The 11,131-nt window shown below is 43.0% G+C and overlaps 2 protein-coding genes across 2 annotated transcripts; one reads left to right on the top strand and one right to left on the bottom strand.

Moving 5' to 3' along the window:
* Positions 1-261: 261 nt before the first annotated feature.
* mRpL13 (mitochondrial ribosomal protein L13) lies at positions 262-4,710 on the top strand. Its single transcript, XM_080279514.1, has 5 exons — positions 262-384; positions 1,165-1,288; positions 1,473-1,627; positions 3,194-3,283; positions 3,976-4,710. The coding sequence occupies exons 1-5, from the start codon at positions 361-363 to the stop codon at positions 4,117-4,119; spliced, it is 537 nt and encodes a 178-aa protein (XP_080135640.1). The 5' UTR covers positions 262-360; the 3' UTR covers positions 4,120-4,710.
* Positions 4,711-5,165: 455 nt separating this feature from the next.
* On the bottom strand, positions 5,166-10,601 carry pix (ATP-binding cassette sub-family E member 1 pix). The gene is made up of 2 exons (XM_080279582.1): positions 10,560-10,601; positions 5,166-9,135 (listed from the first exon to the last, which is right to left on the bottom strand). Exon 2 carries the CDS (start codon positions 9,114-9,116, stop codon positions 7,263-7,265), a length of 1,854 nt encoding a protein of 617 aa, XP_080135708.1. The 5' UTR covers positions 9,117-9,135; positions 10,560-10,601; the 3' UTR covers positions 5,166-7,262.
* Between the last annotated feature and the right edge of the window lie 530 nt (positions 10,602-11,131).

Here is an 11,131-nt window from a genome sequence, read left to right as displayed (position 1 = left end):
TCAGGTGTAGCTATTATGAGGGAATTTCTTGTTAATTCCAGCATTCAGTCATTGGATTAATTTGCTTCATTTTTTCCTCATTTACTACGTTAATGTACCACTGCCCGTTATATTACTTCAACCGAACAGGTAAACTATAAGCTTAATCCTCTTCAACCAATTACTGTCGAATCAAATTCCTTTTTTTCACATTTATAGTGCTCATAATCCTCCTCCTCCCCAGCCTCGCCTCCCTTATACTAATATGTAAACATACGAGGTGGGAAATGTGGAGTATCTCATTATAAAGTTTACAAGAAGGAATATAGAACTAGATAAGCCTGAATATTCGCCAGACGGGGAGGGGAGGTGGCGACCAAAATGTCGTCAGTGAAAAGAGTTCAGGTAAGCTTCAATACTTGATTCAGACTGACGAAAGCTGAAGTACTGCTACTGTAAGTCACCCCCACCTTTACATTACTCCATCACATCCAGGAAACTTCGGAAATCAGGAACCTGAATAATGGTCTCCAGCCGGGTGGGGGCCGAGGGAAGGTTGGGGTTTATTTCTCACGTAATACCGCTTGGAGGAAAGTAAGACTGGTCACCTATGCTTTAAATATCAGGACAGTAGCCTAGCCCAGGGCCCCTGTGCATGATTTTTTTTTTTTTTTTTTTTTTTCTTATGGTTGGACACAATTTGTGTCATTGTATTAGCATTATCAGAAATCCTCAAAACTGACAGGTGGGTGTGTAAGGTGAGGTTTGAGTGTTGAGGGTAGGGATACAGGAGGTAAACAAAAATGCCTGGGATGAGGTCATTGAGTGTGATATCAGGGATAAGCAACTGAAGAGAGAGGCTACTAGAGATCAAGCAGCATGGACAGCTGCTATTAGGTGACCAGGTTGGGTGCATGCATGTTTGAGCCTCTATAAATTAATTGAAAATGAAACCAAAGGAGGGAAGGGAAACTGCTTTGTTATTAGAGTGGAATACTGTATTATATGGTGATGATGATGATTGTAACTGGTTATTGATGATGATGGTGGTGATGAATAATTTGGAATACGGTACAGTATAAGATGATGGTGATGAACAATTTGGAATACAGTATTAGATGATGGTTATGATCATTGTGGCTGGTTATTGGTTGATGATGATGATAATGGACAATTTCTCCACAGCAATGGGCAACGTTTGGGCGGATGTGGTACCTGTATGATGCAAAGTGGCAGAATCCATTCGACTCAGCAGACAGGATCAAAATCTACCTCTCAGGATCTCACAAACCTATATACCACCCCCTCAGTAAGTTACTCTCTCTCTCTCTCTTGCTTTCCACTTCGGTACAGGCCTCAGGCATGACACTAATAGAAAGTTGGATTCTGATAAGCTGATAGACGGATGCAGGCAGATCAATAGAGTGAGATGGATAAGGGCCGGGTAAGAGAATGGTAAATAGAGAGACACTCCCATTTACTTTTATTTCCAGATGACTGTGGTGATCACGTGGTTGTGGTCAACTCAAAGGAGATAGCGTTACCTGGGATGGAGTGGGAGAGGCGGGTTTATTTCCACCACACAGGCTATGCTAAGGGTGCGTCCTGGACCCTGGCATGGCAGTTACACCAGAAGGACCCAACTATGGTAAGATGGGTGTGGGATTATACAGGGTGTTCAGTGCTGCTCTCCTGTCATGTGCTGCAGAGACAGTTCAGGCTGTTGGTGTAAAGATTGTTGACATTTTGGCTGCTTCATGAAATTACTATAGCTCATTAACCTGCCGGGGGTCCCTAATCCCCCTCAGCTCAGTTGATGGCGAAGTGAAGTTAAAGGATCAGTTAGCTGGTAACTAATCAAGATTCAACCCCACCCTGTAAGTAAAGCTCATAAAACTTCATGTAAATTTCTTAAACCTGTACGAGTGGCCGAGTTCCCTAAGATAGAAAACCGACCATAATCAGCTATGCAATCAGTGGACACAAATCAATAGAGCGGTGGAAATGAGTTATTTGAGAGGAGCATGTGGTCGCATGGAGAGACAGGCTGACAAATGAGGAAGTGAAGGAGCGTTGTGGTGTGGATGTGATAGGAAGCATTAGGAGAAACACATTGAGGTGGTTTGGCCATGTGGAGAGGATGGAGAGCAAGAGACTGACAAGGAGAGTGTATGTGAGTGAAGTGGAAGGGGGAAAGGGGAGAGGGAGAAGGAGGCCAAGGATGAGATGGAGGGATGGGATGAAGTATACAGTATGAGAGAGGGGGATGTGAGCTGGGAGCAGGGCAGTGAAATGGCAGGGGACAGGGTGACACGGAGGCAATTTGTTTGTGGCCACCCCTTATGGGACTAAGGCTTCTGAATGTAGATAGACAATCAGTGGATATAAAAAAAGAAACAGGTAATGTTCAGCTTGATGAGGTTATGCAGTGTAAAAGATGATGTAGATTCTGGTAAGCCCAACTGAGCCATCTGTGCAACACTTGAAACTGGTTTATGCAATAAATAGACCATTCAGGAGAGGCAGTGGCTCAAACGGTAGAGAGGTGGCCTGCAGTTCTAATGCAACCCAGTTCAAATCCCCGCCGGGACAGGGAACAGTTTATGGATTTGAATTTCATAAAAGGTAGACTTTACTGATCTACCAGAAGACCCGCCGACATGTCATAAAAATACCCCTGCTAATACCAATACACCAGTCCTGTATGAGACAACTCTAGCATGTATTAGGTATGGACTGTGGGTGTTAGCACTGAATGGACGACATGTGGAGGTGGAGGAGGATTACTGGACCTTGGAGATATGCCCTGGGGATAGGCCTTGAAGCCTTTGCCTGGAGTTGGACAAAAAAAAAAAAAAAAAAATCTGTATTGCTGTTTTGTACAGTATATCACTGTTGTTAGTCACCATACACATTATTGACCCTTTCAGTTCAGTGACATTTAATATTTATGGTACTTCTTGTGACCAGATGATTTTACTCAGCTCAGGGAAGACTTTCTGAGCTGGAGGGTTAGGTAAGGCCATAATAAACTCTTTCAGTACCAGAGTTGAATAAAATCCATGAATAAAACTACCATGTGGTATTACAAAACAGATTGTCCTGGACAGAAGGGGTTAACTGTACTGTATTGTCATCATCACTGTGATCTTTGTCATGGTACGGTACCGGTACATCCATATCGCTGAGAGTTAATGTATGTTATTCCCAACAGATTGTCAGAAAAGCTGTATACAGTAAACTGAATTCAGATCTGCTGAGACGAGGGAGGATGGCGCGACTCCACATATTTCCCGATGATAAGGTTGGTTACTTAGAAAATGGGTTTGAACAGGGTGGGTTTATAGTAGTAAAGGTACTGGGTGGTATTTGCAACCCCAGGCTCATCTAGATATGAATGCGGTGGATTTCAGGCTGAAGTTGTCCTCCTCCTGCAATCCACTGTCCTCCTTTTGGTGAATAGGGAAGGAGTTAGGGATGTTTGTATAATCAGTTGTTGGAGCTGCATGGTTATATCAGTGCCATCATGAGAAGGCCTCTCTCCAGTAACAAATAAGATGATGAAAGGGGTATATGCGAATGAGCTTGAGAGTGGTAGAATGTATGGATGGCCTAAAAGAGGGATGAATATGATGACTGACAATTGTATGTGTGAAAAAGCAAAATATGGAAGTTGAGGAGGCATGGGAATAGGCTAAAGATGGATGGATGGAATATGTATTTAGGAATATCCTCACGATAGTTTTTGCACACACCTTTTCACTCAGAAGTTGCAAGGGTGACATTATTTTGACAACTGTGTGTGTAAGAAAGCAAGTTATGGAAACAGAGGAGGCATAAAGAATGGAGGGGTGGAATTAATATGCATGAAGATGTACATGACAATTATTACATCCCTTTTTGCACATGCCGCAAGAGTGATGGTTTTGTTGTCCTGACCCTTACTTAACCCATAAACCATCAGAACTTAGCCTAACCCAGTGCCTTTATCCACAGGTGCCAGATAGCATCCTTGAGAATGTGTCAGGCCAGATGCGTCAACTGAGGCTGGTGCCGCGCCGCCTCGACCACTACACTGAGGAGGAGGTGGCAAAGTTTCCAAAGGTATTCGACTGGCCACAGGAGCACGTCATTAAATAGCCACAAAAATTTGAGGCACATATACAGTAAACCAGAGTAAAATAAATAGGTTAGAAAAAATAAGGAATTGTTGAACCAGAGTAAAGTACACTTTGTAAGAGACTGTAAGGGTCTGAATTGACTAGAAAAAACAGAAGAGAGTGACCAAGAGTCAAGTGGAAGGTTATCAGAGTAGCTGTAGGGCCTTAGCTGTGCAGAGGTAAAACATCCCCAATTACACCATTCCTCTTTTGTTTGTCATCTCATTCAGTCCCCCACTCCTTACAGCAGGTACTGGATATGCCAGTGTAGCTTTGAATATGCACTAGACAAGACTAATACTGTGGTGTAAAGAAAAAAAAATAGTAGTGCTGTCAAGAGACTTGAAATGCCAAAAAATAATTAAAGTAAAATGCATTAAAACAACATACCTAGACAACCCAGAAGAGAATGATGAGATGCCAAGAGAGTGACTAAGAGGTGATGCACATTTGTACCAAGAAGACAAGTAAAGATGATCAAGTCTATGGTAGAACACTTTGGACCAGCTGCAAGACTCATCAGCTAATAGAGTATAGCAGCAAAAGTGTTAATCTTAAATAATAATACATATACCAGTTGTTGTTGTAAATAAACTTTTAACTAGATCATTGTTTTACTTAAACCATCATCGTTAGTGATTTATTTATTTTTTAAAAATCCCCTCCGGAATGTTGATACTTCCATAGTTATATTTTTGTCATTGTCATGGTCCCAGGTTCTCAGTGTGAAACTGCTGGATTGTAGGATAATGCTGCCCCTCTGTAGCACACCATCATCCTTTCAGGGGATAAGGATGGAGTTGAGGGACTTTTAAATTATCAGCCAAAAACAAGATGCATGTACAGTATGATGCCAAGACACACTTCACTGAAAAGACTGTAGGTCATAGGCACCAGCAAGTACAGACAGAAGAAAAGTTCTGGAGGTGAAGAATTTCATACATGAACAAGAAAACCACATAACTCTTGCATACCAACCGAGCCACATACCTTAGGATTAACGGTAAATAAATACTCCAACCCAGTTCTGCCTTTTTAATATTGATCTGTATAAATATAACAGTTTGGACCACTAATAATGAACATTATACAATGAAATATGAACACTGAAATGATGCAACTCTCTTGGCTCCCTCCTGCACAATTTGCCACCACCTCAGTAAATGCCAGTCCCATACTACCCCCTCCAAAGTGTACGGGTCCCAGGTTGGGCTACTGCAATCCAGTATTTTTAACCTCTGAATCCAGATGACATCCTTTTTAGTTTATTATTGCTACCAGCATATGATTTTCGTCTGGGAAATGTGTCTCGTAGTGAAGGGGTTTAACAAGGTTAGTGCCCCTCCCTGTAAAACAATTGGCTCAAAAGACATATGGTCACCCCTTACGGGATTATGGCATCTAGCTACAGACAGACTGAAAAACCCTAATTCATCCAGTTCAAAGTGTAACCTAAGCTGGAAAAAATAATCTGGCAGCAGTAAGAATAATAATGATACCACCACAATGAATGGGTTAAACAGTGACATCCAGTATGGATATACTGGGTAACTGGACTGGCAAGGACCACAAAATTGAGTATGATGAACCTAACTATGTACTGTGTGTGTGTGTGTGGAAGGGGGGGGGGGGCGGCAGGTGGAGGGGTAACAGGGGTAAAGCCGTGGTTCATGAGACATGAGGTAGAGACCATATAGTAAACACACAACATAACCTAAACCACTGTGGGGTCTGTCTCACCTGTTCACCAACTATAAAGTACAGTATATTATGCCAAAGTTTCATTTGTTTATTTAAAAAAAAAAAAAAAAAAAAAAAAAAAAAAAAAAGGCATCACAGATGAACACATGACAGACAACATTAATGCTATGTTGCCGAGTTGGAGTTTTTCAGGCGTTAACTGCTTTCGCACAGGTAAATTGTGAAATAATTTCATGACTCCGAACATGGTACGATGAATGTTATTACTGTATGTATGTATAAAACACTCAGATGTATTACAACAATAATAATGATAACAATTGGTCTTTGTCTGTCAGAAGCACCAGTTCTTTCCAAGGCATTCACTAATGCACACAACAAATTTGCACCTTATCACATTCAAGGATAATATTTAGAACTATCCTTTGACAAAAAGTCCTCACTTCCTTTCTATAGATTCCTCTACTTGGGGGGCCAAAAATAATCAGTGAAGCAATACATACCCAGTATAGATATTTACTGATCATCTGTATAAATAAAAGAGGGGGGAGGAATGGTAAGGAATAACTATGTAGTGATATCAACAGCTGTTTTGTAAGCCCATTCACCATAAGTATCACTAGAATATCATTGTGCTTTGATTTGGTCATACAAATCACGCTTATGATACAACGGATTGGTGGGTGAAACAAACACCACAATAGTGACAGAAGTTGTGCTGTCTTCTTACTATGTGGTCTAGAGAGGGTCGGGACAAGGAGGGTGGGTGGTGGTCACTAACTGCCACCCTGCCTGCCTTTACATCATCCAGAAAGCAAATTGGATTTAATTTGGAAAATGAAGACAATTAATAATCATTGTTTGAACCTTATTTCCCTAAAATACTTAAGGTGGTTAGGATCCTGTAGTGGGGCATAAAACCATGCTCTAATAAATCATCACTTAGACCTCTTTTCCCACAGAAGGAAAAACATTATAATTACTGTACTGGGTATTACATGACTTAACAATAAACTTGCACCATTTACCTTACTGTATAAAGTACTGGATACTTCAATAATTTTTCTTTTTATGGGAAGAGTTGATCAGTGGTACAAAAACCGAGTAAACTTTAGGGAAATAAAAGATTGAACTGGCGAATGGTTTTAAAGCCAACAGATGGTCAGTGGTATAAAAGACTGATGAAATTTTAGGTCAACAGAGAATGAACTTATGAATAGGTTGATACAGTCAATACAACAGGCAGAGCAGCAGCAGCAGCACTAAGACCCACCATTCCAACCCAACACACTCCAAAATGACTTGTGATATGCCAAGTTTCTCCACACTGCAACACCTCATCAGCACTGCATGGCTCAAATTTGATGGCCGGGGGCCGGAGCTGCATTACATGAATATCCACCAACACAACTACAGCCACTCTCAGTTCTGTTTGCCTTCGCCTTTGCCTTCCGTGTCAAGGAAGAAGTAATTACCAGAGGTCTTCTGCTCGTTGTCCTTCTGGCTCTGGTCCTTGTTGATGCGTGGTCGGAAGTTGTTGGGGTCGCGGCGGAAGGTGATGCCCAGCATCTCCAGGAATTTGTTCATCCCCGACACCAATGTCTGGGGGGCATTGGCCAAGGTCTTGACGGAGGGAGAGCCCTCAAACACAATGACGCGGTCAGCCAGGTAGGTGGCCATGATGAAGTCATGCTCCACCACAAACGCAGTCTTCTTGGCGTGCATGATGAAGCGCTTGATAACCTTGGCTGCAGCCAGACGCTGTTCAGAGTCCAGGTAAGCTGATGGTTCATCGATGAGGTACACTTCAGCAGGGATACCAAGACACAGAGTGAGGGCAACTCGCTGCAATTCTCCTCCAGACAGATGTTGAACTTCCTGGTCAAACAGTTCCTCAATCTTCATGGGCTTCATCACGTCCGTCACAAACTGAGGGTGGACGTACGCATCGCGGATCTTCTCATGCAGGAGTTGCCGCACTGTCGACTGGCTCTTGGGGCTGATCTTCTGGGGTTTGTATGAGATGTGCAGCTCTGGCAGTTCCGACTTTCCTTCGTCGGGGTCCAGCCGGCCAGCCAGCATCCTGATGAATGTGGTTTTCCCAGTCCCATTCTCCCCCAGCAACACCATGATCTCTGAGTCTGTGAAGTTACCAGCCTCCACAGTCAGGTGGAACTCACCCATCTTCTTGGTCATCCTCGGGTACTTGAAACGACACATTCTCTTGATCTCCTCCTCACTCAGCTGATCCGATACCTTGAATGTTAAGGACTCTTCTCTAAACCTCAAGTTTTCCGTGGGCACAAAACCATCCAGGAAAACATTAATACCCTCTCGTACGGAGAATGGAACAGTGACAACGCCATAAGCACCGGGTTGCCCATACAGGCAGCAGATGAAGTCTGACAGGTAATCCAGGACAGCCAAGTCATGCTCTACAACCACCACATAGTTATCAGCTTTGACCATTGACCGAATGGCACGGGAGGCATTCAATCTCTGTTTGACATCCAGGTAGGAGGACGGCTCATCATACATGTAAATGTTGGCTGTCTGGATGCACACCATGGCAATTGCAAACCTCTGCAACTCCCCACCGGACAAATCCTCGATGTTGCGGTCCAATACATTCTTCAGGTCTAGAATCGACAGCATCTCCTCCAGGTTATTCAAGTCGTTCTTTTTATTTAGTAAGTCCTTAACAGCACCCTTCACAGCCTTGGGGATTTGGTCAACATACTGGGGCTTAATGATGGCCTTCAAGTCGTCCTCCAGGATTCGCGTGAAATAATTCTGGAGTTCGTTGCCACGGAAGTAGGTCAAGATGTCCGTCCAGTCCGGGGGGTCGGCAAATTGACCCAAATTGGGCTTGAGTTTGCCGGCCAAGATCTTGAGAGCCGTGGATTTGCCGATGCCATTGGTGCCAACGAGACCCAGGACCTCACCCCGCCGCGGCACAGGTAGTCGGTGCAGCTTGAACGAGTTCTTGTTGTACCTGTGCACGGTCTCCTTTTCAAGGTTGCTGGGCAGGTTGATGATCATGATGGCCTCGAAGGGACACTTCTTGACGCAGATACCGCAACCGATGCACAGCTCCTCGCTAATGGCCGCCATCTTGTCGTTGGGAGTCACCTCGATGCACAGCTTGCCCATGCGCACCACCGGGCACGACTTCTTGCACTCCTGTCGGCACCTCTTGGGCTTGCACTTCTCCAGGTTGACAATGGCGATACGCGTCTGCTTCTCGGTCTCATCTTGCTTCTTGCGTGGCGGCATCCTGACGGCCCGGCAGTCTCTGGAAATGACAACAAACTGTAACTACTGTAATTTAACATCAAACTGTTGTTGCTGTGGCCTCTGCATCATCTGAAATGTGATGCCAGTAGACTGCAGGCTTTGACGGCCCTTCTCAGGGAGGCCACCATCCGACTTTGGGAGATTGGGAAATACAGTTGTCAAGAAATGTTTGTATAACCAGGCAACTGAACCGCCTGGCTATATCAACAACACTACATTAAGGCGTCCCTCTCCTGCACCATCATCAAATCACTAACCACATCATTCACATTAAGCTTTTCAGTTTTCACTAACACACACCCATCATTAGCTGTGGCTATACAAGATAATATGGGGTAACAAGAGCAAATATAAATGCCATCCTCCTATAGTTAGTTTGTTTTCACTTGATGGAACTGGGCAACACACAATATGTTGTGATGGCATGAAGTTCAAGAAGCCTTTGTTATGAAGCAGGAATGAGTCTCCTTGGTTACTAGTTATATTTAACCTCCAATCTGATGGCACTTGGCCAGAGAATAATCCAAGGGGAAATCATAGACTTTAAAATCTAGGGGAACTCCCTCTCAATAAATAAAAATAAATTTGTTTTTCAGTTTTTCTGAGTTATCAGTATAACTGATTTTAAAAGTTGTGGAAATGTTTTAACTCCGACATTAATTATTATAGACTGTGGGATGGGATAGTGGGAGAGAGGAGATGGGAGTGAACTGGAGTGTGGGCAGCCGAGTGACAGAGGCCACTCGTAGGATAAGGCACCTGGCAATAAACAGAGGGGACTGGTTTGGGGCCACATTTCTTTAACAACAAAGACAGCTCTCCTAGTTTCTGTCTAGTAGGGGAACATGATACCTACACCCTGACCTATCCCCTCTCCACGCTGGAAAAGTATTGAAACTGAAAAAAGAAAAAAAAAAAATATGGGGGAGAACAAAATAAACAAACCCAATGGAGGGAGCTAATGACATACCACAATGAATCAAGAAAGCCAAATTAAACACCAAAATTGCCCCTCCCTGTAAAACAATTAACTCTAAGCCATTGGCCACCCCGTCTGGGATACATGGTGTCTGGCAATGAATGAAATGAATGAACATTGGGCAAAATGCAGGAGGGTTTCATTTATCCACTAACTTTTAACCTATAATCCACGCGGCACGATATACACGTGCCTCAGGGATAGAACTAATTAATGAGTATGTGCATGAGCTGTGCAGGTGAGCCGGGTGAATGTAATATTAGGATTTACACGTGTGCCTCCCGCAGGGCCTGGCCAGCTGTCAAAATTCTCATTAGACCTCATTCCCTCCATTACCCAGAATCCACACCCTTAAAATTAAGTTCGGGGTATAATATACGGCTTACCAGTCAAGACGTAAGTATAGCAGCCATATTTCCCATACAAAATAACGTCATAATTACCTAAATATGTATACTGAAGAGCCCTGCTGGGTTTCGTCACTGGTCGGCGAGGGAAAGGAAAGTATGAAAAGAACCCCGATAAAACTTTTACGCTAAATTTTTATTCTGTTTTTTTCTTATCGCTGTAACGCTGTCTATTTACATAATTAATTTACTTCAAGATGGCTGGAGAGCGTAAAAAGCTGAACTGCCGTCTGCTTTATTTTCGAAGTGCCAAAAAATGAGCGGGAAATTCGAATTTATGATCATGCTAATTTCCATCATTCATACATATAATGAGTTACAGTTTTAAAAAAATTAACTTAATGATGTCAATATGCAATGCACATATAATTTCATTATGACGTGTAAGTAATCCACCAATCTTCTCTGTCCCTGTGCCACGACTTTATTATGGTACTTCCTTTCCCTATGCCTGATAATGTAGCACATTAAAATATTCCAGCTACATGTAGCCCTAAAAAGGGTCTAAATCTGAGGGGACTTTGGTACTTAATGCCCACATAATGCCACTCAAGGAAAAATGACTGGTCATTCTTTTAATATCTCAACTGAGTACCTTAACTATGACA

Source organism: Coenobita brevimanus, chromosome 79, assembly GCF_032717465.1.
Source record: "Coenobita brevimanus isolate Jiangsu-jjx chromosome 79, ASM3271746v2, whole genome shotgun sequence".
In the NCBI taxonomy this organism is placed as follows: domain Eukaryota; kingdom Metazoa; phylum Arthropoda; class Malacostraca; order Decapoda; family Coenobitidae; genus Coenobita; species Coenobita brevimanus.
This window is presented reverse-complemented; position numbering and strand designations above follow the sequence as displayed.

Coding starts and splice junctions, on each gene's coding strand:
- pix (XM_080279582.1), bottom strand. CDS start 9,116: ATGCCGCCACGCAAGAAGCAAGATGAGACCGAGAAGCAGACGCGTATC.
- mRpL13 (XM_080279514.1), top strand. CDS start 361: ATGTCGTCAGTGAAAAGAGTTCAG. Junction 1,289..1,472: donor ACCTATATACCACCCCCTCA/GTAAGTTACTCT, acceptor TTTTATTTCCAG/ATGACTGTGGTGATCACGTG. Junction 1,628..3,193: donor ACCAGAAGGACCCAACTATG/GTAAGATGGGTG, acceptor TATTCCCAACAG/ATTGTCAGAAAAGCTGTATA.